The sequence below is a fragment of the Poecilia mexicana genome, unplaced genomic scaffold, assembly GCF_051168715.1.
Source record: "Poecilia mexicana isolate PSO_F unplaced genomic scaffold, ASM5116871v1 scaffold_12, whole genome shotgun sequence".
Taxonomy (NCBI): domain Eukaryota; kingdom Metazoa; phylum Chordata; class Actinopteri; order Cyprinodontiformes; family Poeciliidae; genus Poecilia; species Poecilia mexicana.
Window position 1 is genome coordinate 9,321,537 of NW_028263381.1, and position 21,978 is coordinate 9,343,514.

At 39.7% G+C, this 21,978-nt stretch overlaps 2 protein-coding genes across 2 annotated transcripts; one reads left to right on the forward strand and one right to left on the reverse strand.

Annotated features, from left to right (window-relative positions):
- The first annotated feature begins 1,474 nt into the window (after positions 1-1,474).
- On the forward strand, positions 1,475-9,089 carry pstpip2 (proline-serine-threonine phosphatase interacting protein 2). Its single transcript, XM_014979104.2, has 14 exons — positions 1,475-1,617; positions 2,169-2,269; positions 4,181-4,255; positions 4,800-4,834; positions 4,937-5,043; positions 5,142-5,204; positions 6,195-6,293; positions 6,554-6,599; positions 6,746-6,825; positions 6,908-7,006; positions 8,041-8,137; positions 8,264-8,348; positions 8,492-8,529; positions 8,624-9,089. The coding sequence occupies exons 1-14, from the start codon at positions 1,585-1,587 to the stop codon at positions 8,677-8,679; spliced, it is 1,014 nt and encodes a 337-aa protein (XP_014834590.1). The 5' UTR covers positions 1,475-1,584; the 3' UTR covers positions 8,680-9,089.
- Positions 9,090-10,290: 1,201 nt separating this feature from the next.
- On the reverse strand, positions 10,291-21,868 carry dhx29 (DEAH (Asp-Glu-Ala-His) box polypeptide 29). The gene is made up of 28 exons (XM_088010878.1): positions 21,687-21,868; positions 21,304-21,377; positions 20,815-20,928; positions 20,610-20,739; positions 20,392-20,531; positions 20,168-20,305; positions 19,921-20,047; positions 19,572-19,730; positions 19,055-19,223; positions 18,798-18,918; positions 18,080-18,472; positions 17,734-18,000; positions 17,471-17,614; positions 17,217-17,393; positions 16,413-16,553; positions 16,191-16,335; positions 15,984-16,104; positions 15,797-15,881; positions 15,586-15,674; positions 14,213-14,341; positions 14,001-14,076; positions 13,700-13,924; positions 13,220-13,356; positions 12,233-12,323; positions 11,863-12,147; positions 11,659-11,790; positions 11,278-11,374; positions 10,291-10,979 (listed from the first exon to the last, which is right to left on the reverse strand). The coding sequence occupies exons 1-28, from the start codon at positions 21,853-21,855 to the stop codon at positions 10,924-10,926; spliced, it is 4,131 nt and encodes a 1,376-aa protein (XP_087867004.1). The 5' UTR covers positions 21,856-21,868; the 3' UTR covers positions 10,291-10,923.
- Between the last annotated feature and the right edge of the window lie 110 nt (positions 21,869-21,978).

The following is a 21,978-nucleotide window of genomic DNA, read 5'->3' on the forward strand; positions in this document are numbered from 1 at the left end:
ATATTGTTTCATTTCTAATATAGGCCCTTGTGTCAGATAATCTAAGTCAATGTTAGAGAATAATTATTTTTTTTTAGATTAACAGAATCTCAGTTAGCCTTCATAGCGGGGCTGAACCCGTATTACACCAAGCACTGTAGCTAATATTAGCTGGTATCTCGCCGGTGGACATAAATACAGTAAAGTAATATTCTAATCACAATATATACACAATAATATGTCCATCTTACTTGTAAAATGTTGTCTGTGGAGCCCTCACATCAATAATCCATCGATCCGAACAACAATATCCCTCAGTGCTGAGGCATCTTCTGCTGTTTTGATTGAGCAAAGTAGGAGGGTATACCGCTCCAAGATGGCCGCCTTATTTCCTGCGCCGGAGCGGTCCATGAGGCGTCTATGCTTATATTATGTCTATGGTTTGGAGTCGTCAGTTCAGCGTACGCAACAAGTTATGACGAAAATAAGTCATTAAATTGTCTATAATATCACATAATATGATAACTAGATAAATATACATGCGTTGTCGTGGTTTCAAAGTGTATTTATAGCAGGTCTGGCTGCCGCTGCAGTCAACTACAACACACGCCCGTGTAAAACTCATTAATCTACTTAACCGCTAAGTCAGGATGCCACATAACTGTTAATAACAAAGTGTATGATGATCTACGTCATGATTCTATGTTGCTGATTAAATAAAATAGTATGGTAACGACTGCTTATACATGTCAGAGCTAAGCGTAGGACTATCTGACAATGTAGGCTGATCTGACAGAACACCTGCCAGTGCAGTCGTTCTCAAACTGTGGTCCACGGGCGCGCCCTGGTGGTCCGTGAGGTACTGCATGTAAACGACCTTTTATTTGCCGTGACGTGAGCTCAGAAGTGGTAACTCGCCAAAGGATTGTGTTAAAAGTACGGTAATGGAAAACTGGCTTAAAACCGAGTTACTCAAAAGTGTGACTTTGCTTGGTAATGAATGATGCTCTGCTTACACGTCTACTATGGTTATTTTTTATTTAATTAAATGATTAAGTTAATTAAATGACATTAATAAATGCAATTGATAGAAATGGGTGGATTATTTTTATATTTAATGGTGCAGAAAATGATTTTTATTTTTTATCTTTTTGGTTTCTGCTAAAGCAACTCAAGTCTGTTTTCTTTAATTAATTGTAATTCTAAATCACAAATAGCCCCAAAGTGATGTGCACTGCTGGGACTTTACTTCCTGTATTACTTATTTTAGGTTGCGTCGACGGTCATATTTCAATCCGTTTTCTCGTATTTCTCGGGATTTAAGTAAGATGTCCCTCAGACACGCTTTCAATTGCAAGAGCAATATATTTTTTTAAAACGCTTTTAATTTGTAATTGGTATCTGTAGTCAGCAGAGGGCAGCATACTCAAACATAATTTGGGACTGCCATGATCCACCTATTTGTCGGCGTCATCATCACTGCGCGCTCGACACATTGACCCAAGAGAGTTGTTCACACTTGACACACAGTGTTTGTTGCAGAGGGAATGTACACACTTGCAGCCCAGGCAACCCTGCCTCTCTGCTGCTTTCTGTGTTTCAGTCATGAAGAACCTTCACTTCAAAGATTTTTTCTGGGTGAGGTATTTTTTGTATTCCGCTTTATTTTCTAATGGAGATTAAATGTAAAAATTTATACGCCTCAGTTATGTACTTTTTAATTTAAAACTTGATGCAGATAATAATTTAGTTAGATTCGATCTGATAATATTAAGCCTTTTCATTGATTGCTTATGTTCCATGTACCTGTTACATACTCAAGTGAGGACATACAGTACTTTAATTCTTAACTGGTAGCACGAAACAGAAAAGCTCATAACAAATTTGCACAATTATAATTGACTCCCCCCACCCCTCTAAAATCTCAAATTTAATCAAATTTGCATTTATTGATCTTGTTGTACCATACAAAAGAAGTAGAAATTGAGATTATTTTTGCTGGGTCACACTCTAACATAGGTGCAAAGCTCAAAATATAAATAAAGTGGAAATTGAAGTTTTTCTAATTCCAACAGCATAGGCAGAACATGTTACAATTAAAATAGTATGTTAAGAGAACATGTTAGAAGGTGTTTTTAAATGAAGAAAATAAAACTAATTATTATTATTATTATTTTTTTTTTTTTCAGTGTCCAGATCTGACATCCACTGCTGGCTATGATGCCATCATTCAGTATCTCAATGACGGAAAGAGAACATGCAAAGAGGTGGAGGACTTCATGAAAGCTAGGTAAGGGCTTTTCTCATGCATGCTCAGGAAATTGATTATACTCAGGTCCAAATTCCAAAACCAAAAGCTAAAGCAACGGGAACTATAGCTTTTTGTGTCAGTGTGGGAAGCAATAAAGTTTATTATTTAAGATACTAAAGGAAAAGATATAATAATGTGTGTTACTTCTTGGAGCAGCAAGACTACAAAAGGCTATTTTCTACACTTAACTACTCTAAATTGATCCCCTTCTAACATTTCTTGATTATTTAAGTAGTAAAGTGTGTTCGTGAAGCATCTTTTGGCGTATTTTATTGTGGAGTCATGCAAAGTCATGTGTTTGCATTCTAAATTCCTCCTTCCTCCTATAATAATTAATCTACCCTAGCGCTATCACCCACCACACACACACACACACACACACGTTAAACCCTGTTATTTCTACCGCTAACCTGAGCTAAAGTAATGTAAATTATTGAGGAGCTTATTATGATTTAGTGCAACAGAACACTATTCATGTCATTATTATTGACAGTAATAAACTATAGAAATAGCTAGAAAAGTAGATTGCACAATACCACAACTGAAAGTTCCTTAAATTAAAAAGGAAAGCATGCTGTGGACAAAACTGCTTCGCAAAATACAAGAAGTAAGACTTTTTGATCATGGCAGTTGCTGTAAAAAGACGTTACCGAGCTAACATATCTAAAACTGTATAAATGGAAAGTAGAATTAAAGGGAATTGAGCCTTCAAACCATGTCTGTTCTTGCAGAACCTTGTTGGGAGTTTTTGTACCTGCTGTGTGTTACTGTTTACTAGTCAGCGTCAGAAAATAATGGACTATTAAAGGATATTTGTTCTAAAATAGTTTTAGAGTAGCTGTTTCCTGCTCTGGTATCTGTGTGCTGCGTTTCTTCACTTGATTGATTGCTGTGTAAAGGCCTGGGCTTGGTCTTGGTGTGCCCAACATAAAAAGCAAAATACCGGTAATCAGTTTTGGTTTATAAGTAGCTCAATATAAACTTTAAGCCAGTCTTCTGAGCTCTTGATGTAGCTGTTTCTGCATGACACAGGTGGCAAATGTAGGTGAATGTAGTCAATTTTTCTCAGCTGTGTCATCGGGTGTAACTTGTAAAGAAGCAACTGTACGTACTTTTCATGCATCATGTCAGCATGAATTGTAACCAGCGGTAATGCTTCAAAGCAACAAGTCAGCTTATGTACATTCCTTTTTTGCTTATCAGTCAAGCAAGAGGCTGATATGCAAACAAATCTTCCTCCAAATAGTCTGTTCTGCAATGAGATGCAAAGTGAGCATCTGTTTGGAGACGTTTGTGGTGCAGCATTTTGCAAAAATATTAACTTTTTCCACATTTTGTTATGTTAGAACCAGAAACTAATGTATTTTAGACCTATATATATATATATATATAGTGTGTGGCGGCTTCATGGTGTAGGGTTGTGTGTCTTTAGCAGGGATTGGTGAAGCTGGTGAGAGCTGATGGAAAAATGGATAAAGCTTTTTAAAGCTGAAAGAAAGCTTGGTTTGGTTTTGCAGAAGACTAAGACTGGGGCAGTAGTTCATTAGCAGCAGGGCAATGCAGAGGCACAAAGGCATTATTTATGACATAGGCATCTGCGTTCCAAAAAATTTTCTCTGTCCACTACGACTGAGTTTGAACTATTTTGGAAGGATGTGTGAAAAGGATGTTAGCGACAGAAGTTTAAAACCTGCATGCAACATTTCAGACCTGCATGCATATAAGTGGTAAAAGCCATGGATCTCTTACCTTACACTTAAAAACTGCACAACTGTGTAACATTAAATAATGTAAGATCACTATTAAATACACTGGAAGATAGCTTCTGCTACATTTTTAAACATATCTACTCTCTTAAAAGACTCACTGTTTATTAACTGTTCCTTTCAGGGCTTCGATCGAAGAGAGGTACGCCAAAGACCTGCTTAGTTTGTCCAAGAAAGTTTGTGGACACAATGAGATGAAGTAAGCAACCTCCCCGTCCGGATGCAGCCATTTACTCCACTGACCAACTGTAAATACAGCACACAAGCATTTTGCTCTGTTAAATGCGTAGATATATTTCCTGCAGAAATATAAATTTCCTGTGCCTTTGCTTCCAGATTTAGGCACGGATACGTTCAGCAAAAGCACGACAATTTCATTCAAACACATTTTAAATATAAGTACCATTAAAATAAAAAAATAGCAGACGATACTGGTCCCTTCTCAGTTTCCTTTTGATGTTAGTCGGTCCCTATTGCTAACATGCTACTTATTCAAAAACACAAGTTTCCATTTTAGTCAAATGTCTGTTCTGGTTTTAGTGTTAAGAGGAAGGAAGAGGGATATGTGAAGATGATGGTATCTCCTTTTATGACACTTGATTAGTCCTTTTTCAAAAGTTAGAGCATCTTGTCCCTGTGACAAAAGAATAGGGACATTTCAATTGGAAGAAACTATATGGTAATGAACTTTTTTCATTTATGTAAATTTGGAGTGGTAATCTGTTTTACTTTTATATTTTAAGCACATTAAAAAGATCCCTGGACGTGTTTAAACTACGTAAGTGCCTTGACAGCAATGCTATAATGACTCTTAGAGTTCATGCTTTCCACGCTGAATGCAACTAAAAGCGTGTTTGTTTGGTTTTTTTTCTCCTTTAAGAGACTGAACATGTTAGTCTATCACACTTACAACTGGCGCAGAGTATGAGGGAAGAGGTCAAGAAACTGGAAGACTTCAAAGAAAAGCAAAAAGAAGCAAGGAAAAAAGTTGGTGCTCTTATTTATGCTGTGATATATTTTAGGTGACCTGAGTTAATTTGACGTGTAACCTTTTCTTTCTTTCTTTTTTTTTCTTCTTTTTTTAGATAGAACAACAGATGGATGCTCTCCACAAACAGAAGTCCTCACAGTTTAAGAAGACGATGGATGTGAGTTGAGATGAAAATATGTTACGGGACCTTTCAGATTTGAGTGTGTAAAACCTCTTAAAATACGTTAATCTTTTATAAAACAGTGGTAGCTGAAAATGACAGATTTAGTCAGTGATCGTCCTTGTCTGGATTTTTTTTTATCTTTGTAAATTACTTTAGTTGTTTTGTAAAGTGTTCTATAAATCAACACGTGTGAATAATGGAAAAAACATACGAACAAAAAGTAGAAATGACTCTAGTGCAAAGGCCTGTAAATATTTCTTAAATACAGATATTTACAGATATTTCTGTAAATATCTTAGATCAAGTTTTAAAAAAAAAATAAATGTTTCCTCTTTCAGCATGTAAACATGCTGTGGGTGCTTCTTAGAAAGAACCGAGAATTTTCACTCTTCTCCTAACATTTTAACCATGTTCTCAAATGTTTCCACTTTTTTCTTGAAGTCCAATTTGTGACTTCAGTCTGTAATGGGGGAAAAAAAAGATCTACAAGAAAATTTAAGTTCATTTTAATTCTTCCACATACCTTTAAGTAGTTTTATGTAAACCAAAGTTGGAATACTCACACTTATAAAAGTGAAAACAAACATGTCGCTAGTCGTCTCTTGTTTTCCACTACTTTTGGGCAACCTATCGTGTAAAATGAGAACCCGGAGTAGTATAGGAAGCAAAATAGGACACGCAGAATCATCAAAACAGTTTCAACTGCGTGTAAAATATCAAATTCTTTACTTCTACTTTGATGGAGGAAGTTGCTCCATCGAGTTGCATCAAGTCTGAGCATCTGAGTATACCATTTACAAAAAAAAAAGTCATGGCTTCACAGTGAAAAGCGTGCAAATTTTGATGTTAATTAGTTGAGAAAGGAGAACTAATTACGACAGACTTATTTCCTTTGTTTTATTTATGTTTTGCTTTGATTCTTTGTGGTGACAAAAAGTTCAGAATGATGACAGTTCCTCCTAACTGCTGTGGTTTTGTGCCCAGTCCAAGAAAACATATGAGCAGAAGTGCCGTGACAAAGAAGAAGCGGATCAGAACATGAACCGAAACACTAACACCAACAACACCAAGCTTGTGGAGAAGGTACACAGACAAACCTATCATAGTGTTACATAAAAAAAAGAAAAAAAAAGATGAAGTACAATTGCTACTCTGAACCTCTGAACTTCAGTAAGCTTGGTGTTTGTCAGAATAAATGATCACTGTGTACGCTAATCCCAGTTTAGGGGTAAACTGCATTATCTCTAACTTGATATTTTTGGAAAATGTCACTGTTTTTTTTTGTTTTTTTTCCTTGTAGACATTCCTAATTTACATTGAGGCTTCTGTTATTTATTTTCCAGCTCCAGTCAAAAGCTCAGCAGGCAAAACTGAACGCAGAAGAAGCAGGTAAGTTAAAAAAAAAAAAAAAAAAAAAGCAACGCTAGGATGAACTGGCTGGATTACGTTAAAGTATGACTTTTAAGCACTAAAGGATCGACAAAACCAATCGATATAACTGAACATCTGTCGTGATGGATTTGTTTCATCGGCAGACAGATTATACCAACAGAATGTCGTAACCCTGGGGAAAATTAGAGACGACTGGCTGAAGGAGCATGTGAGCGCCTGCGAGGTAAGGCTGAGGATAACAATCAATGCATTAGACACGCAATGTGCTAAATGCCAATTCTTTTATATATTTTTTTCAATCCCAGATATTTGAAAAACAGTCGATGGAGCGTATTAGCTTCCTGAGGAACACAGTGTGGACTCACCTCAACCAGCTTTCGCAGCAATGTGTCACCAGCGATGAGGTAAAGCTAAAATTGGGATTGCTGCGATCTACATCGCATTAACGTTGCAGTCACACGTGCACAGTTTTTAAATCGCCGACAAGGAACCGTTTTATAATTTCTCTAGCAATAATAGAGCTGCTTCCTTAATCAGCTGGCCTATCGAAGCACAAACGGCGTTTTTTTTGCGAGGGTTTATGTCAGGCCGTCAAGACTTTCAATACATTTTTAAGTACAAGTTCACATTGCAAAATGCAAACACAATGAGTTTTTAGACTCATTGTGAAATTAGCATGTACATTCGGACATTATAGGTACTTCAAGGTGCTAAAGTCAATATTTTTTGACTCATCAAAAGGGTAATGAGCTCCGTAGGCTTCTCTGAGGTTATTGTTTTGGATTTAGATCTCCTTAGGTGTGACGATTTTTGGTGTCTGTTGTTCCAGGTAGTGGGAACAGTGCTGACTCAGTCATTTTAATCTGTTGCACTCCCACCACACAGCAGACGGAGACATTTAACAGCTACTTGCAGCCCACAGCTAAGCACTTAGCGGCTTAAGAGTCAGACATCACCAGGCATCAGAAAATAAATGTCGGTCTTGGACTGTAAATAGGTGTTGCTCGTACAGTGGCCTGCAAAATCTTTTTTCCCCACCTTTTGCTAAGTTGCAACCGCAAGCCAGTGTGTTTTATTAGAAGCTTTTCTAATAGTTCAGCAAAAACAAAGTAGCAGATGAAATCTAAAGCGGAAGGAAATGCTTCCAAAAATATCTAATTTGTATTCAGACTCCTTGAGTCATTGTTTTGTCGAACACTGTCCACAGGAAGCGCGACTAATATTTTTGGGTCACGTCTCTGTCGCCTGATCATCTGGACACCGGAACTGTCCTCCCGTGTGAAACAGCTCAGACTTTCTCTGATTAACGTTGCCCTTTGTCCAGCCTATCCAGTTTACTACTTTGACCATTTTTTTTTACTCATTAAATAGGTAACTGCATTTATCAGAGCAAAAACATGCATAACATTTTGTGTTTTATGTGTCTGTGTGTGCCAAGCTGTACGAGGAAGTTAGAAGGTCACTGGAGCAATGTGACATCCAGGAAGATATCGAACACTTTGTGAATCTCAGACGGACCGGAGACAAACCCGCAGGTGTGACTGGAACACAAACTGATAATAGCGTGCCATTAACAATTAACCAGTCCCATAAACAGAGGGAAGTAATTATCTACTATTATTTGCCAGTAAGTGAACAATTTCTGTGCTTGTCTGGAACAGCTCCAGTCGCATATGAGAACTTCTACACGGGCCTGAGGTCTCCAACCGGACCACCGCCTTCCCGGGTGCCTCCACCAGCTGTGAGGTAAGCAAAAAAAAAGAAATACAATTTTTATTTATTTTATTTTTTTTCGTTACCTTCTCATTTTATGACTTGTTCTTTGCTGCTGCAACAACAACAAAAAAAGGCCACAATTTATGTTTCAATGTTAATTTGTGAATTTTCAGAAGGGGACCGCTTCCTGATCCAACACAGAACAATAGAGGTGCGTTTTCTTTCACTAAAGAGTTCTCTGCTTTTTTTTTTTTTTGTTGCAGATTTTGCTATATGTTCTGAATTGCGCTGTCCTTTCGTTGCAGATGACGCGCGCCACTCTTTGGTGCAGGACGGAGATTACAGCGTGATCCAGTATTAGCACATACATCTCCAGCAGTTTCAGACTTACCCGTTATAGCCCATCGCTTCCCCTTTTTAGGCTTCCTGTAAACACACGGTCATATCAGATGGAAAATTTGTGTCATAACTATGTGTACAGACTACGTTTCACTTTAGATTTCTTCGTGTGTTGAATGTAGTTTTATGAAGCAAAAGAAGTGGAAGTAGGTTTGAAGTTAATATATAAAATAAATGTATTGATCACATTAAGCATTCACTATCAGTGTTTTACTTCACGGAAGATCATCAGACATAAATCTTAAGACGATAACGCAAACTTAATTGCAGTGTGAATTCTGCAGTTAGGTTGGATTATATGTTTATATTAACTGTGCTTTGATTTTTTGTTTTTTTGTTTTTGCATTAAATTAAGACTTTCCCAGATTTAAACATGCCATTTGTTTACCAGTTTTCGTTTCCTTGTTGATGTGAAAGTGACTGACCGCTGTCTCGTGAGTGGCAAGATTCTCACGTTTTTATTGTAAGGAAGAAAAAAAGTCCCAGTCCAAGTTATTTATCAACTTGAACTTGTTACATTTTTGCGAATTGTTCAAGACAATAAAAAAAAAAATCCTCTTTCAAATCCATCTTTATATATACGATGTACATATAAATTATATAATAAATAATATAGACCATCAATACTTTCATTTGAAATCTCGTGAAAACGAGTTAAATTATTGAAGCCATGCCCTTTGAATTTGTCGTTCTGCAGACAAATCTGTATTTTTATGAATGATTCTGTTAAAAGAAGTTCAGTTTGAGACGGTGGAAAGAGGAAAAAGGAAATATTGTTGCTTCATCCGTCTTCAGAGCATTTCATAACTTTTGAATTTTTTTTCACATTTTGCAACCATAAACTTCATGGATTTGTGTGCAAGTCGTATGTATGTGATGGAGCAAAACACAACAGAGTGCATAACTGTTAAATCAAAGGAAAAACGATGCATCGTTTTTAAATATTTTTTGATAAAAATGACCTGAAAAGTGTGGTGTGAATTTCTATTCAGTGCTCGTTAACCCTGTATGAACCCAGAGCAACCAAAAAGATCACCTGACCATGGAAATGGTTTCTGCACACCGACTGAAACTTGGCAGACTACACACAGGCCTTGTAAAGAGCTAGGGCTAGCTAAGCCTTCATGTGGCAAACAACCCTAAGACCCCTCAGAGCGTCCCAGTTGAAAATCTTCACGATTGCTGTTCACCAATATTCTCCAAAAAAATATATCTCAGAAAACTCTATGGTAACTGATGGTTCCACAAAGTACTGAGCTAAACATAATGCTTTCCCGACTTTTTTCTTTATTTGCAAAACAAACAAAAAATACAAAAAAAAGTGCGAGTTTCCTTTAATCTTACAAATATGTGCTACTTAGTAATAATCTGTCACATAAAATCCCAATATAGTTCACTGGCGTTTACTTGTGTCAAGTTATAAAATCTGCACAAGTCGGCACTCCTACTTTTCCAAGAAACTGTAAATCTTTCTGGACTAGACAGCAGTTCTTATTGTGGCTACATAATCATTTTTGACTTTTGTCATTTTCTCCAAAGTGTTGTTCTGTGCCTGTATAACCAAACAAATACATTTGTTTTGTTCCGTTTATTTTTTATTTTTTTATTTTTTACTCCAAACACAGAAAACACTTCCTCCAGGCACGTCAGCAGCGCAGTACCAATTTCTGATCTGTCACATGTTGTGCAGCATCTTTATGCACTTTGCTCGGCACGACATGGTTACTGAAAACCCGCTTCACTTGATAAAGAAAGCTGTTAATTTCAGCTGAAAGCTGTAGAGAGAGTTCAGATCTTAGAATGACGACACTTCACCCCTCCATATGCCAATGCTACTATATAAATCAGACGTTTTAATAAGAAATATTCAACATGCCAAGCTCTAAACATTATAGATCTCGGGACCGAATCTGGATGTCACGGAAAGAAAAGTCGCCTTTCTTGAACCGTTTTCACAAAAATCCACAAAACATAAGTATTCCTCCGAAGGATAAAATCTAAACTGTTTTTACTTTATTTTAACAGTTGATTGTAATTTAATTTTGTTTGTCAGTCATGATACAATAAACATTATTAAAACAATAATTGAAAATAACCTTAACTATTATCTGGGGATTACATTTCAGTGTGTTTGTATGCATTTTATCTACAGTTCTCCTCAATGTGAGTAAAATGAGTCCTCTTCAGTGACCTGCAGCTCCTGATGTTACGCAGCGTGTTCAGATTTGATCAGATCCAGAATCACCTGGATGGTTGCATCACCTACAATGAGAAGACATTTTATTGTACGATCTGCTGCCTAAATTTAGATTCTAGCTAGAGAAAGGGGCGTCGTACAGACAGAGGAGCAATTTGTCTTAAATAAACAACAATAAGAATGAAAGTTATTTTTTAAATTAAGTGATAAAATTGTAGCCAAGGTAGAGCGATAAGTTTCAAACTGCTGATGTGTTGTGTGACACAGTTCAGAGGATTTTTTGAAGTTCTGGAGTAACTAAGTTACAGGTGATCAAGGTTCAGGGAAGCATAATAGAAAATGTTTCTTTTATTTTACGTTTACCTTCCAGATTCTTTCTGGGGTTCTCCAACTTCCTTTCAAGTAAAGAGTCCATCAGTTTCCTCAAATGTTTGAAGATCACTCCAATCCGTACCGGAGCCTTAAAAGTGGAACAACAAAATTTCTAACGATTGACCATAGAAGAACAGAAGGTCAGACTCAGACGTGTGACGCGTTAACTAACAACTGCTTTAGCACAAGTAAACTAGTAAATGCTCTCTTTACAAAAAGGGAAGAGGTAGTTTGTCATTTTTTTCCTCTAATTTTATAAAATCCACTAAATTGTGACGGAATCTTACAAATAAAACAGATTCAACTCAAGTTTTGACAAAAATTTCTTGTTAGGGTCCAATACGATACACATGCTGCAGGGGAAGTTCTGACCTGGAAATGAATCCATCCGTCTAATGTCATGAGCTTCTCTCTGTGCTGGATGTCGATGTCGCCTCCGAACAGCAGCATGGGGAACGGAGAAACCAGGGTGGTGTCTCGCAGGTAGATCTTGGTGTATTTAACCTAAAGGGGGAACATTTATCAGCAAAAGCTGCACAGAGAGAGAGACACGGAGCGAACAGGAAACACAACTACCTTCTCCTGGTACAGCAGCCAGCCGTGCACCTGCAGGTTACGGTTAACAGAGGAAGGATGGACCTGAGCCCTGCCCTGAGGCGTCTCCACGGTGCAGGCCACCCGCTCCAGCCCGTCCACGGGGGGGTTGCACAGCACCCGCGCCACGCTGTCGTAGAGCCCCGCCGTCAGCGCCGCGTTCAGGATGCAGATCTGCTGCTTGGACAGCGCGGCCGCCCGCTGCTTCGAGCGAGAGGACCAGAAACCCGCCTGCTCCATCATCTTCATCAGCTCGTGCTTCACGTCCTGGAGGGCAAGAGGGAACTGGACGTTACGGGAGGGACGTGAGGAGCTTGGGTGAGAGCAGGTGAAGAGCGAGCACAAACGCTACCTCTATGGTGAGCAGAGCCGTTCGGTTGAGGAAGTGTTTTCTACAGTAGGACATCTCCGCTCTCAGTCCCTCGGTCTGTGAGCTTTTCCATCTAAAAGAAAACAGCAAATTCTATAAACACAAAAATGCACATTTTGGATTACAAGCATTTTTTTTCCCCCCATCTACTTTTGTTCCAAAACACAATGAGAAAACACAGATCTAGGAAATAAAATCACTTTATGCCAGAAAACAAACGTATACAATTCTGACATTACTAATGGTGAATGGTTGACATTTGAAATATTAGGTTGTCAATTGTTAACTCTTTTAATCACAGTTTGGCAACGATGATGCCTTTACTTACCGTGCAATGCAACATAAACAAATTGGCATCTAAGCCAGACCAATTGGTCTTAAGAAGCATAAATCAAGAGGAAAAAAAACTGTGAAATGTAACTTTTGTGTGCATATTTTTACAGTAACACCAAAACTGATATCATTAATGTGTTGGAGTTCTGGTTTGACAAAAAAAAAAAAAAAGTGGTGATCAAAATATTAAAAGGTTCTCTTTACATTTTAAAAGTTTCTATTTAGGTCTGAAACCTTCTAAAAACACCACAGTGCTCACAGGAAAAATGTGAGCTTGGAGTGCAGTTTGTCATGTAGTCACTAGTTTTATACAGTGAAGTAATAAACCGCCAAAAAACTCTTTCCTGTGTATTTCCTAATATGCTTTTAAGCAAAACTTCCTGACCTCAAGAAACCTCAAAGCTGATCTTATAAAAAATATACATTCATGGAAATAGAACAAAGTTGATCACTTCTTTACAGATATTAATAAATTTACACTTTCCAACAAAAGCACTCTTGATTTCTTTATATGTACTTTTAAAGGCTTTGCTTTGATGTTTCAAAGTTGTTTTAATTGATAGTTTTTGATGTTTCATGAAAATATTTGAACCGAAAACGTCAGCAAATCATCAGGATCTTTAAACTGGTCCGTACCCCATATATGCGTTATATATGGTCAGGTGATCAGAGTTGGCGGTGGCCAGAGCGGCTTTGGCCAGGTTAGCTTCCTCCTTTCTGTTCATCGGTGTGGAAAATGGAGACTTCTCAGTGATGGCTGCAGCGATGGTTGCCTGAAAGAAAGACATTCTTTTTAATCCTGCTGAAAAATATCATAAAAAAATAAATAAAAAATAATAATATTTAAAGTACGAGGGTTCCTCCCATTTTACTTTTTGTTTTTTTACACTCATACCCCTAAATAAAATGCAGATCAATCAATTTCCTTTACAAATCATATAACAAATAAATGAAATTTTATCATCTCAATAGCAAAAAACAGTTGAACAAAAGTAAAGTTTGTGGTTGTAATATAGCACAAATGAGAGAAAGATCAAGGTTTGTGACTTCCTCTATAAGGCTCTGTAACTTAAAAGCTTTTTAGAAGTAATCTGAAAAACAGCAAACAGGACTTACTATGGGCTCAAGGCAGCCAAGGATGGCTCCGTAAATGAGCATCTTCCCGATCTTTACGTTGACCGGCAGGCTTGCCAGGTGGTGTCCCAAAGGCGTGAGGATGTGGTTGTCGGGTTGACATGCGCCGATCTTCCTCAGCAGGTTCACAGCGTTGCTGACGGACTGAGGCTGAGGAGCATCCAGGGCCCGGCTCAGGAAGTCCTCCGGGGACCCATACTGACATTTCTACCACACAGGAGAAAAACACTGTTTGACTTTGTCCGACTTCTTATTGCTAAGTGACAAAGGGTGGCCTCATTACCATTATATGGAGACAAAGCTCCTCCAGCGGGACCCGCAGAATTTCTGGGATGGAGTAATCCATGAAGGCATCAAACCTGGTGTGAGCAGCACGTGTGTCGCAAAAGGGAAATGGTCACGTTTTAAATGTTTAAAACTAACCAAAGGTCCGTTTATGAAGGACAGGCATATTGAGTGTTTTACTGTGGTTTGCCTGCAAACAATGCTCCAAACCTGAATTTAGGGTAAAGTCTGAAGCAAAAGCCGTTTCTGACACGTCCTGCTCTCCCCTGCCTCTGGAGGGCGCTGGCTTTGGAGACGAAGGTTTCCACCAAAGAACTCATCTGGCTGCTCTCATGGTACCTGAAGAAGCCCAAAGCAAGATGCTAGTTCAGCAGACTTTCACTTATAGATATTACCAGGCTGTGGAAAACAAAATGGAGACAAACATTGTTAGATGTACAAACTTTAATACACAGCAATGACTATGGGAGTTTTTGCTTTAGTTGTTTGCACAGCTGCCTTACCGCAAAACATTCATTTGTTTTAAGCAAGCATAGAAAATGGATGGTTAAATTTACCACAAGTTTGTTTTTAAAGATTTTAGATATAAATATACTCCTCGTGCCAGATTCTGTCAGGAGAGTTGTATGAAGATACTGTATTAAAACACACGGATTCAATAAATATACTATTTAGTTCTGTATCATTTTTGACCAACATAAGCCATAGGTTGTGGATTTCTAGTCAAAGTTGTCTCTCTGCAGGAGCCTAACTATTATTAGAAACACGCACACAAACAGAAATTATGAAAACTCTAGTATCTTTACTCTAGTTAACAAGAGTAAAGACAAAAAAGACGACACTTAGCTTGAGCTAGAACCGGAAATGGTTTCTCAGTAGTACAGAGGTACGAACAGAGAATCCCTACATGGAGACTGTGTAGTTGTGTTGTTATTACCTTGACCGACAGATCATTAAACCACAGCAAACGCAGACGTCCTGATTGATGTTTTAAGAAGAGTGATGAGTGGTTACTAAATAAATACTCGCTATCAAAGCCCTGAACTGCATTTAAAAAGGGTAACTTTGCGATCTGAGGTCATACATGTGTGCTCTACCGTGGGATTTATGGCAAAATGGACAAACAGACAAAAGATCATCTAGTACCTCTAAAATGTGGCAGTGAAATACTAATAAGAATTATATTAATATGACAACATATTACTGTATGTATGAAGAGATTTTATTTTTGCAACTATATACTTCAGGTTTTGTATTTTAGGGCGTCATTAATTTTAATATCACAGAGAAATGTGTCTTTAAATTATACATACTTAACACCTGAGTATGTGGCATGCAAAGGCAAAAAAGGTATGAATATATCCCATATATTGATTAACCAGCACATGAATGGTGTCATAAATCACATGCAGAAATTGTGCTACATTTTCTCCCCCAAATGTCTCAGTGATTCATAATTAAGACTATAGGAGCTGCAAAATGTGGGGTAATCATTTAACAGAAAGTCAGACCCATTATGGGATATTATAGCTTAGAAGATTTTTGTAAATAAAAGTGTAAATTATTAATTCATGAACTCTTACTTATTTTCTTTAGTCTTCCCTGTGTCGATGACAAAGACAACATCTGGAATCGTCACGCCTGTCTCAGCAATGTTGGTCGATAGCACAATCTAAAAAAAAAAAAAAAACAATAAAAAAAAAAACAAGCAAGCCAACAAAAGAAGTTGAAGACTCAACAAAGCTACCAGTTTATGAAAGCCTCACACCAGCCCTGAGTCGCTACTAACGATACCTTTCTAACACCAGCAGGGGGCACTGTGAAGGCAGCAGCCTGATCCTTGGATGAAAGAGTTGAATGGAGGGCCACAATCTTATACCTGAAATACGGTTACAGCACAAAGGGAACTGGTCGTTTTAAGTTACTTTCACTAATTTTTGTCCTTGAAAGCAAAAATTAGTGCTTAGTCGTATAGGGATACCTGTTTTTCTCCCGAAACCTCTTGTCCGACGAGAGAACGTCGTAGAGCTGCTGAATGTGAGCCAGACCCGGGAGAAAGACGAGCACAGCTCCATCCACCGCCGCAAACTGTGGCGATTTGTCTGGCAGAGAAAAAAACACAAAAAGTCACAGAAGAAATTTTCAACAAAATCACAAAGTGCCTCAAGATGTGATGATGGCATCATACCCAAGTAGTCCAGGAGATCTACGAGCAAGTCCACGTTGATCTTATTAGGGTTCATGAACTGAAGCACCTGCCGAGTCCTGCTGCTGAAATGGTCGAGGTCTGGACCCAGGTCCCAGCCGGAGGACGGATCCCTCACTATGACCTCCTGACAACAAACACACAAGCTCATCTAAAACCAAGTCAGCTCGTTTCGGTTTTCTCAGCCTGGAGAGTCAAGGTTACCTGGTGCTGCAAAGTCTTGCCACCTTTCTGTGTGACGGAGACGGACACCTCTTCTTCTTCTTCTAAAATCTTCTGGCTGTACTCGGAATCCTTTTCAAGGACGTATCCCGTCTGCTCTACTATATCCTCCAAATGGTACACCTGGGGAAAAAAAAAAAAAAAGAAAAAAAAAAAACAGCACCCATGTTTTCTTGGACCTTCAAGTAGTTTTTATTTTAGCTTTTAAGAAATAAGGATATATCATGTATCTTATGATTCTCGCTGCCAATTCTGAAAAGCAGGAGTCATCTTTAAATCCTTGTATTTTCCTTCATACTACTAACCAACAGGATATTATTAGCAATGAACTCGTTGACACTTTCTTTGACCAACCATCCGTCCATTTCCTTTCACCATCATCCGTCAACAAAACGACGAGACACTTAAAGACACTTTACTGTATTTTTTTTTTTTAACAACACATGTTTCTACATCCCGACTGCACTCTGCTTTATCACTTACAATCCTAATAAAATGCAAGGAAGTGTGTTTTCAGTACGGGAAAACACAGACGAACATTAAGGGTCAGGTTCTACAGCACTTTAATTAGGAATCCTAGAATACTGGTTAAAAAAGTAGCAATACAACATAAATAAGAAAGCTGTTAAAGTCCCCACATTTAATAAGCAAGATCATTTTAAAATGACTGCAAGAAGGTTTGGCTCCTGTCAAGCAAAAATATATAGAAATAATGACAGCACAAGATCTGTTCACACATTTTTTTAACTCAGATTCTTTGTGTAACAAACCCGAATTACAACTTACTTCAACTGGGAAAGTCCTGCCTGGAATGCTGACCACAGGGCAGCGGTTGAAGTAGCTGGAAAACTTGTCACAGTCCACAGTGGCGCTCATGAGGATCAGGTGCAGGTCGGATCTCTTCATCACAACATCTTTAAGGATGGTGAGCAGAAAATCCGACTGGACACTGCGCTCATGGACCTATGAGAAAAGGATGCCACAGAGTGAAGGCAGGACATAAATCTGCGTATTTATGCTCACTTAGGGTTTGTAAGTACCTCATCCACAATAATATGGGTCAGGGAGCTCAGGTGTCTGTCCTGCTGGAGCTTCCTGAGGAGAACTCCGGTAGTGCAGTACAAGAGCCGGGTCCAGTCCCCGGACAGGTTCTCCATCCTGATCTGGTATCCGCACAGCGACGACTGAATTCAACCGGAAACATCGTCATTGAAGCAGGTGAGGGTGCAACTAGAGCCTCTTACACTGGCACACAAAAACAGGAAGAAATAAACGAAGCACAAGCCCGTGAGCGAATGACAACCTTGGAGCCCGGTCCATCGTCGCAGCCCAGCTCCTGGCTGACTCTGCTGGCGAGGCTCATGGCTGATATCCTGCGCGGCTGAGTCACCACGATGTTGCAGGGCCGAGCGGCTTTGCCCCCCGTCAGCAGCTCCTCCAGCAGGAACTGAGGGATCTGGGTGCTCTTCCCGCTGCCCGTCTCGCCGGCCACCACCACCACACGGTGGCGCTGCAGAGCCTCGAGGACGCGACCTCTGTGCTGAAAGACTGGGAGCTTCTCTCTCTCCGCCTTAACAGGTCAAACACTCGGTGAACGTTGAGGAGTTATGTCACGATGGGGTAAACTGAACGATGTAGAGAGGATTTACCTGCAGCTTGTGGGCGAGTGTAGACTCTTTCAGCTTTAGTAAGAGCTCTCTGGCTGACTTAAGCGACGCTGCTCCTTCCTTCTGCTTACTTTTCACACCCTTGTCTTCATCTCTGCCTCCTTTTTCCTCAATTTCGAGACCGGCCAGATTCTCCCAGGAGTCTTCCGGCTCGTCTTCTCCTGCCCTCCTGTTGAGCTCCTGGCCTTGGTGATACGCGGGCTGCTGGGCTTGACTCTGGTTCTGCTGCTGCTTCAGTCTGGTGAGGAGCCGGGATATGAATTGGTCTCGAGGTTTGTTGGCAGCGGTGCGGCTCGCTTCCTGCTGCTGCTGCTCGCTGTCTCTCCACTCCAGCCACACGTCTCTGTAGGTCGGAGGTAGGAGCTGATGCACAGACTATGTGGGGGAAGAAGGAAGGTAAAAATAAAGTAACATCCTCCAAACGACCAAAATCAATAAATAAAATGGAAATAAAAACCACACACAACCCAAACCATAAATTAAAATGATTAGTGGAATAAAATTTCACTTGACATCATGCACAGCAAGAATCATGCTGGTAATAAGACCAACATAAAAGTAGTCTGACTGGAGCAACTAATTTTAGGAAATCATCACACCAGACAGCAGGTGACATAAAAAAATCCAAATATTTTTTTCTACCAAGAATTCATTTTCCTTTTCTTCTATAGCTTAAAATGAAACTACAGAATCCAGTTACCTGCCCTTTAACCAGGTTGTAGAGTGCCAACGTGGCAGCCAGATGCTGAGCCTGCATGCTGTCCTCAGTCAAGATGGTAGGACAAACTTCCAGGGCATCGTCCGCTCTTTGGACTCGCACCCTGACAGATGTGAAAACATCGCATAGATAATGTCTAAACGACAAGAGCCTCAGCTAACCATTAGACATCAGTAGCGATAGTCATTTCTTTTCTCCACCTGGCTCGTTGTCGTGGAGACGTGCACACTTTTGCTTACTTGCATCTCCAGTATCTGCCGGCAGAAACCTTGTGGAAAGCTGGCGGTGGACTTTTGGGCAGGTTTTTTCTGACCCAGTCGATGAGGAACTGTTTGGGGGACTTTCCTGTCCAGCTGCGAGCCGTGTAGTCGAAGTTACGAATGTCTTTTGGCTCGTTCTTTCTCACAACTGCAAAAGAACGACGCGACATGAGGTCATCACTACACACACACCGCAGTTAAGGTGCTTCTCCAGGTTTAGTGTGTCAAGCATAAACATTTTCAAAGCGCTTGAAGGTTGTCGCAAAAATGGCTCTTGTTAACTCTGCACCTTTATAAAATGTTTTACTGTATGGCCCAAAACAGGTCATGAGTTAAACTGAAAGCAGTAATTCAAAGTAGTACAAGAGGAGCGTCTTGAAATAGCCTAATTCCAACTACGAAGATGAACTCTTAATATCAGGATTATGTGGATATGATGTCTGTAGAGTTACAAGTGATGATATTTTGAACTTAAGGTCATCACTTTATGGTTGACCTTTTTCCGCAGGAGGGTCCTTTTCTGCTTGCTCAAACAAACTGAAGCTCAGGTCATCTTTATCGTCCGTCACGGGAAGCGTCTTCTTTTCCTTCTGAGGGACATCGACAACTTTTATGGCAGGATTGAACATGGGATGAGACTCCAGCTGCTTCATTTCTAGAAAAGAGAGAATAAATGGATCGGGAAAATGTCACAACAGTTGGAAGTTTTGCTCACTTTAGCTTTTTTTCAGGATTACACAGCAACTTGGTGAAAATCTACCTGCTGGATTGTCACGTATACTTTCTGAGAAACAGAAATGTAGACCTTTATATGCTTATGCTTGGTAAATTAAAATGACATTCACCTTGCTGTATGACCCGAATCCTGTCCTGTGCCTTCCTCTGCCCCATTTTGTCTCCTTTGGTCTTGGCATCAGCTGCCATTTCTTTGGCGTCATACAGTTGCGCGGTGAGGATCAAATACCTGTCATTCTACCAATAACACACAACCAAACTCTGCGTCAAGACTGGAAGCTGCTCCACAAAGTCTTTCGAAAAGAGCTTCCCCAAAATATCCTACAACTCAGTCAAAGACTGTTCAATTCAACTTACAGGGTCAAACTTTTCATCCAATTCAGGATTGCGTGTCCTCTTATCTCCTTCGTCCTCCTCCTCTTCGTCGTCACTGCTTTGTTCTGCGTACCTCAAAATCCAGTCCTTCATGTTTGCAGCTTCGTCCTTCTCTGATACCTGGCAAATAACGCAACTAAGCTCACATGCCGAGCCAGAAAACACTTTCATCTAGCAAGCACACAAAAATCTTTCAAGGCACGGACCCTGTTGGCGTCTGTGTGGCTGTTGTTGGACGCTTTGGGGTTCCTTTCAGCAGGTTTCTGCTGCGGTGGAGGCTGGAATTTAGGCCTACTCTTCTGGCTCTCCTCCTGCAGCTGCTGGCTGAAACCGTCTGGCAACTCATCTGGCAAAACAAATGGGAAATTCACAAAGTCAGCGAAAAATATTAATAACGCCCTTATGAACACTGGCGCTCCGTTACCGTCTTTAAGGTTAAGACATAGCCAGTCGAGAGCAGAGTGGAGGTCGCCCCCATACAGGACGCTGCTCTTCATCGCCTCTTCAATGTGCTCTCTTTTGAAGTTGAATTTCTCCAGAGCTGTGTACAGGTCCTTAAAGCACATGCAAATACAGCATTTAGTTTATGCAGCGAAGCTAGATGAATGAAAATGGTGGCATCTTCCTACCAACAGCTTCTTGGTTGTAAGTCTGCCAGAAATGGGCCCTTTGTCCCCATTCTCCTGTCTGAAATCATTGATCAGCTTGATGATTTTCTTCTCCAGCTCAGCTTGGATAGAAACCTTTAAAAAAACAAAACAAAAAAAAAACTTTATGAGAATCTACACATCTCATATTGGAAAGGGGGTACTTTCAACACTTTGGCATTTTTGTAAAAATAAGTGTGTTGTAGAGGAATTTTAAAAGTTCAACACAAAGCAGCAGATAATTGTGAAGTGGAAGGAAATGGAGACAGGGTTTTCAAAGTGTGTGACAAATGCAAACAAAAAAGTGTTCACATCTGTATTCATTAGATTACTGATGTTTATTAGGTGATTTCCAATGACGAATGGTTGGACTGCACCCTATTTAGGGACCAGTTACACTGAAGTTTTTGGCTCACAAAACATAAAGAAGTTCAAATACTTTTTCAGACACTGTAGACGTGTTACACTTACTTTAAGAATGGACTTGTCTGAGACTCCACCTGTATCCACCTGAGCTGTGTTGGCAAGACTGTAGGTCTTTGGGGCTGAGGGAAAAACAAAACAAACCACTACATGTCATTGTATGTGTTGAAGTTTTAACATCCTCTGACAGATCCTACTTAAAGTTAAAGTATTAGGTCTGATGGTTCAGAAACCTTAATAGGGTGCTACGTGAATAATGGCAGTGGCAATTATACACAATTTACCAAATAATGGCAAAAACATACAGCCATTAGGATCTTCTTATTAGCCATAAACCGCCTTGAAGCCTTTATTGACAGCGTCCTGCTGACAGATTCTCAGGTTTTAACAAACAGCAATTGATTCATTGTATTGCATTACCAGATCACTACCTTTAGATTTAGTCTCTTTCGCTGGTTTATTCGTTTTGCTGTTGGCTGCGTGTTTCTTCTGGTCCTCCACCGCACCGGTACCACCGACTGCAGGGGTAGAACCGGAGCTGGTCGCCGCTGCTGCCGCCGGGGCAGCCTGAGCGGCTGATTTCTTCTTCTTTCCACCCATTAGGTCAACAACTCCTGCCTGAGTGTGGCTCCTTTACGTAAACACGGGATTTAAATACATCAGCGAGATGTTAGATATTATGGAAAGAGAGTGAAAAAGCCGGAGTCAATACGTGTGTCTGAC

Coding starts and splice junctions, on each gene's coding strand:
- dhx29 (XM_088010878.1), bottom strand. CDS start 21,855: ATGGGTGGAAAGAAGAAGAAATCAGCCGCTCAGGCTGCCCCGGCGGCA. Junction 16,336..16,412: donor GCAAGACTTTGCAGCACCAG/GTAACCTTGACT, acceptor GTTTGTTGTCAG/GAGGTCATAGTGAGGGATCC. Junction 11,791..11,862: donor GGCTGCTGTACCAGGAGAAG/GTAGTTGTGTTT, acceptor TTCCCCCTTTAG/GTTAAATACACCAAGATCTA.
- pstpip2 (XM_014979104.2), top strand. CDS start 1,585: ATGAAGAACCTTCACTTCAAAGATTTTTTCTGG. Junction 6,600..6,745: donor ACTGAACGCAGAAGAAGCAG/GTAAGTTAAAAA, acceptor TTTCATCGGCAG/ACAGATTATACCAACAGAAT. Junction 8,349..8,491: donor GTGCCTCCACCAGCTGTGAG/GTAAGCAAAAAA, acceptor GTGAATTTTCAG/AAGGGGACCGCTTCCTGATC.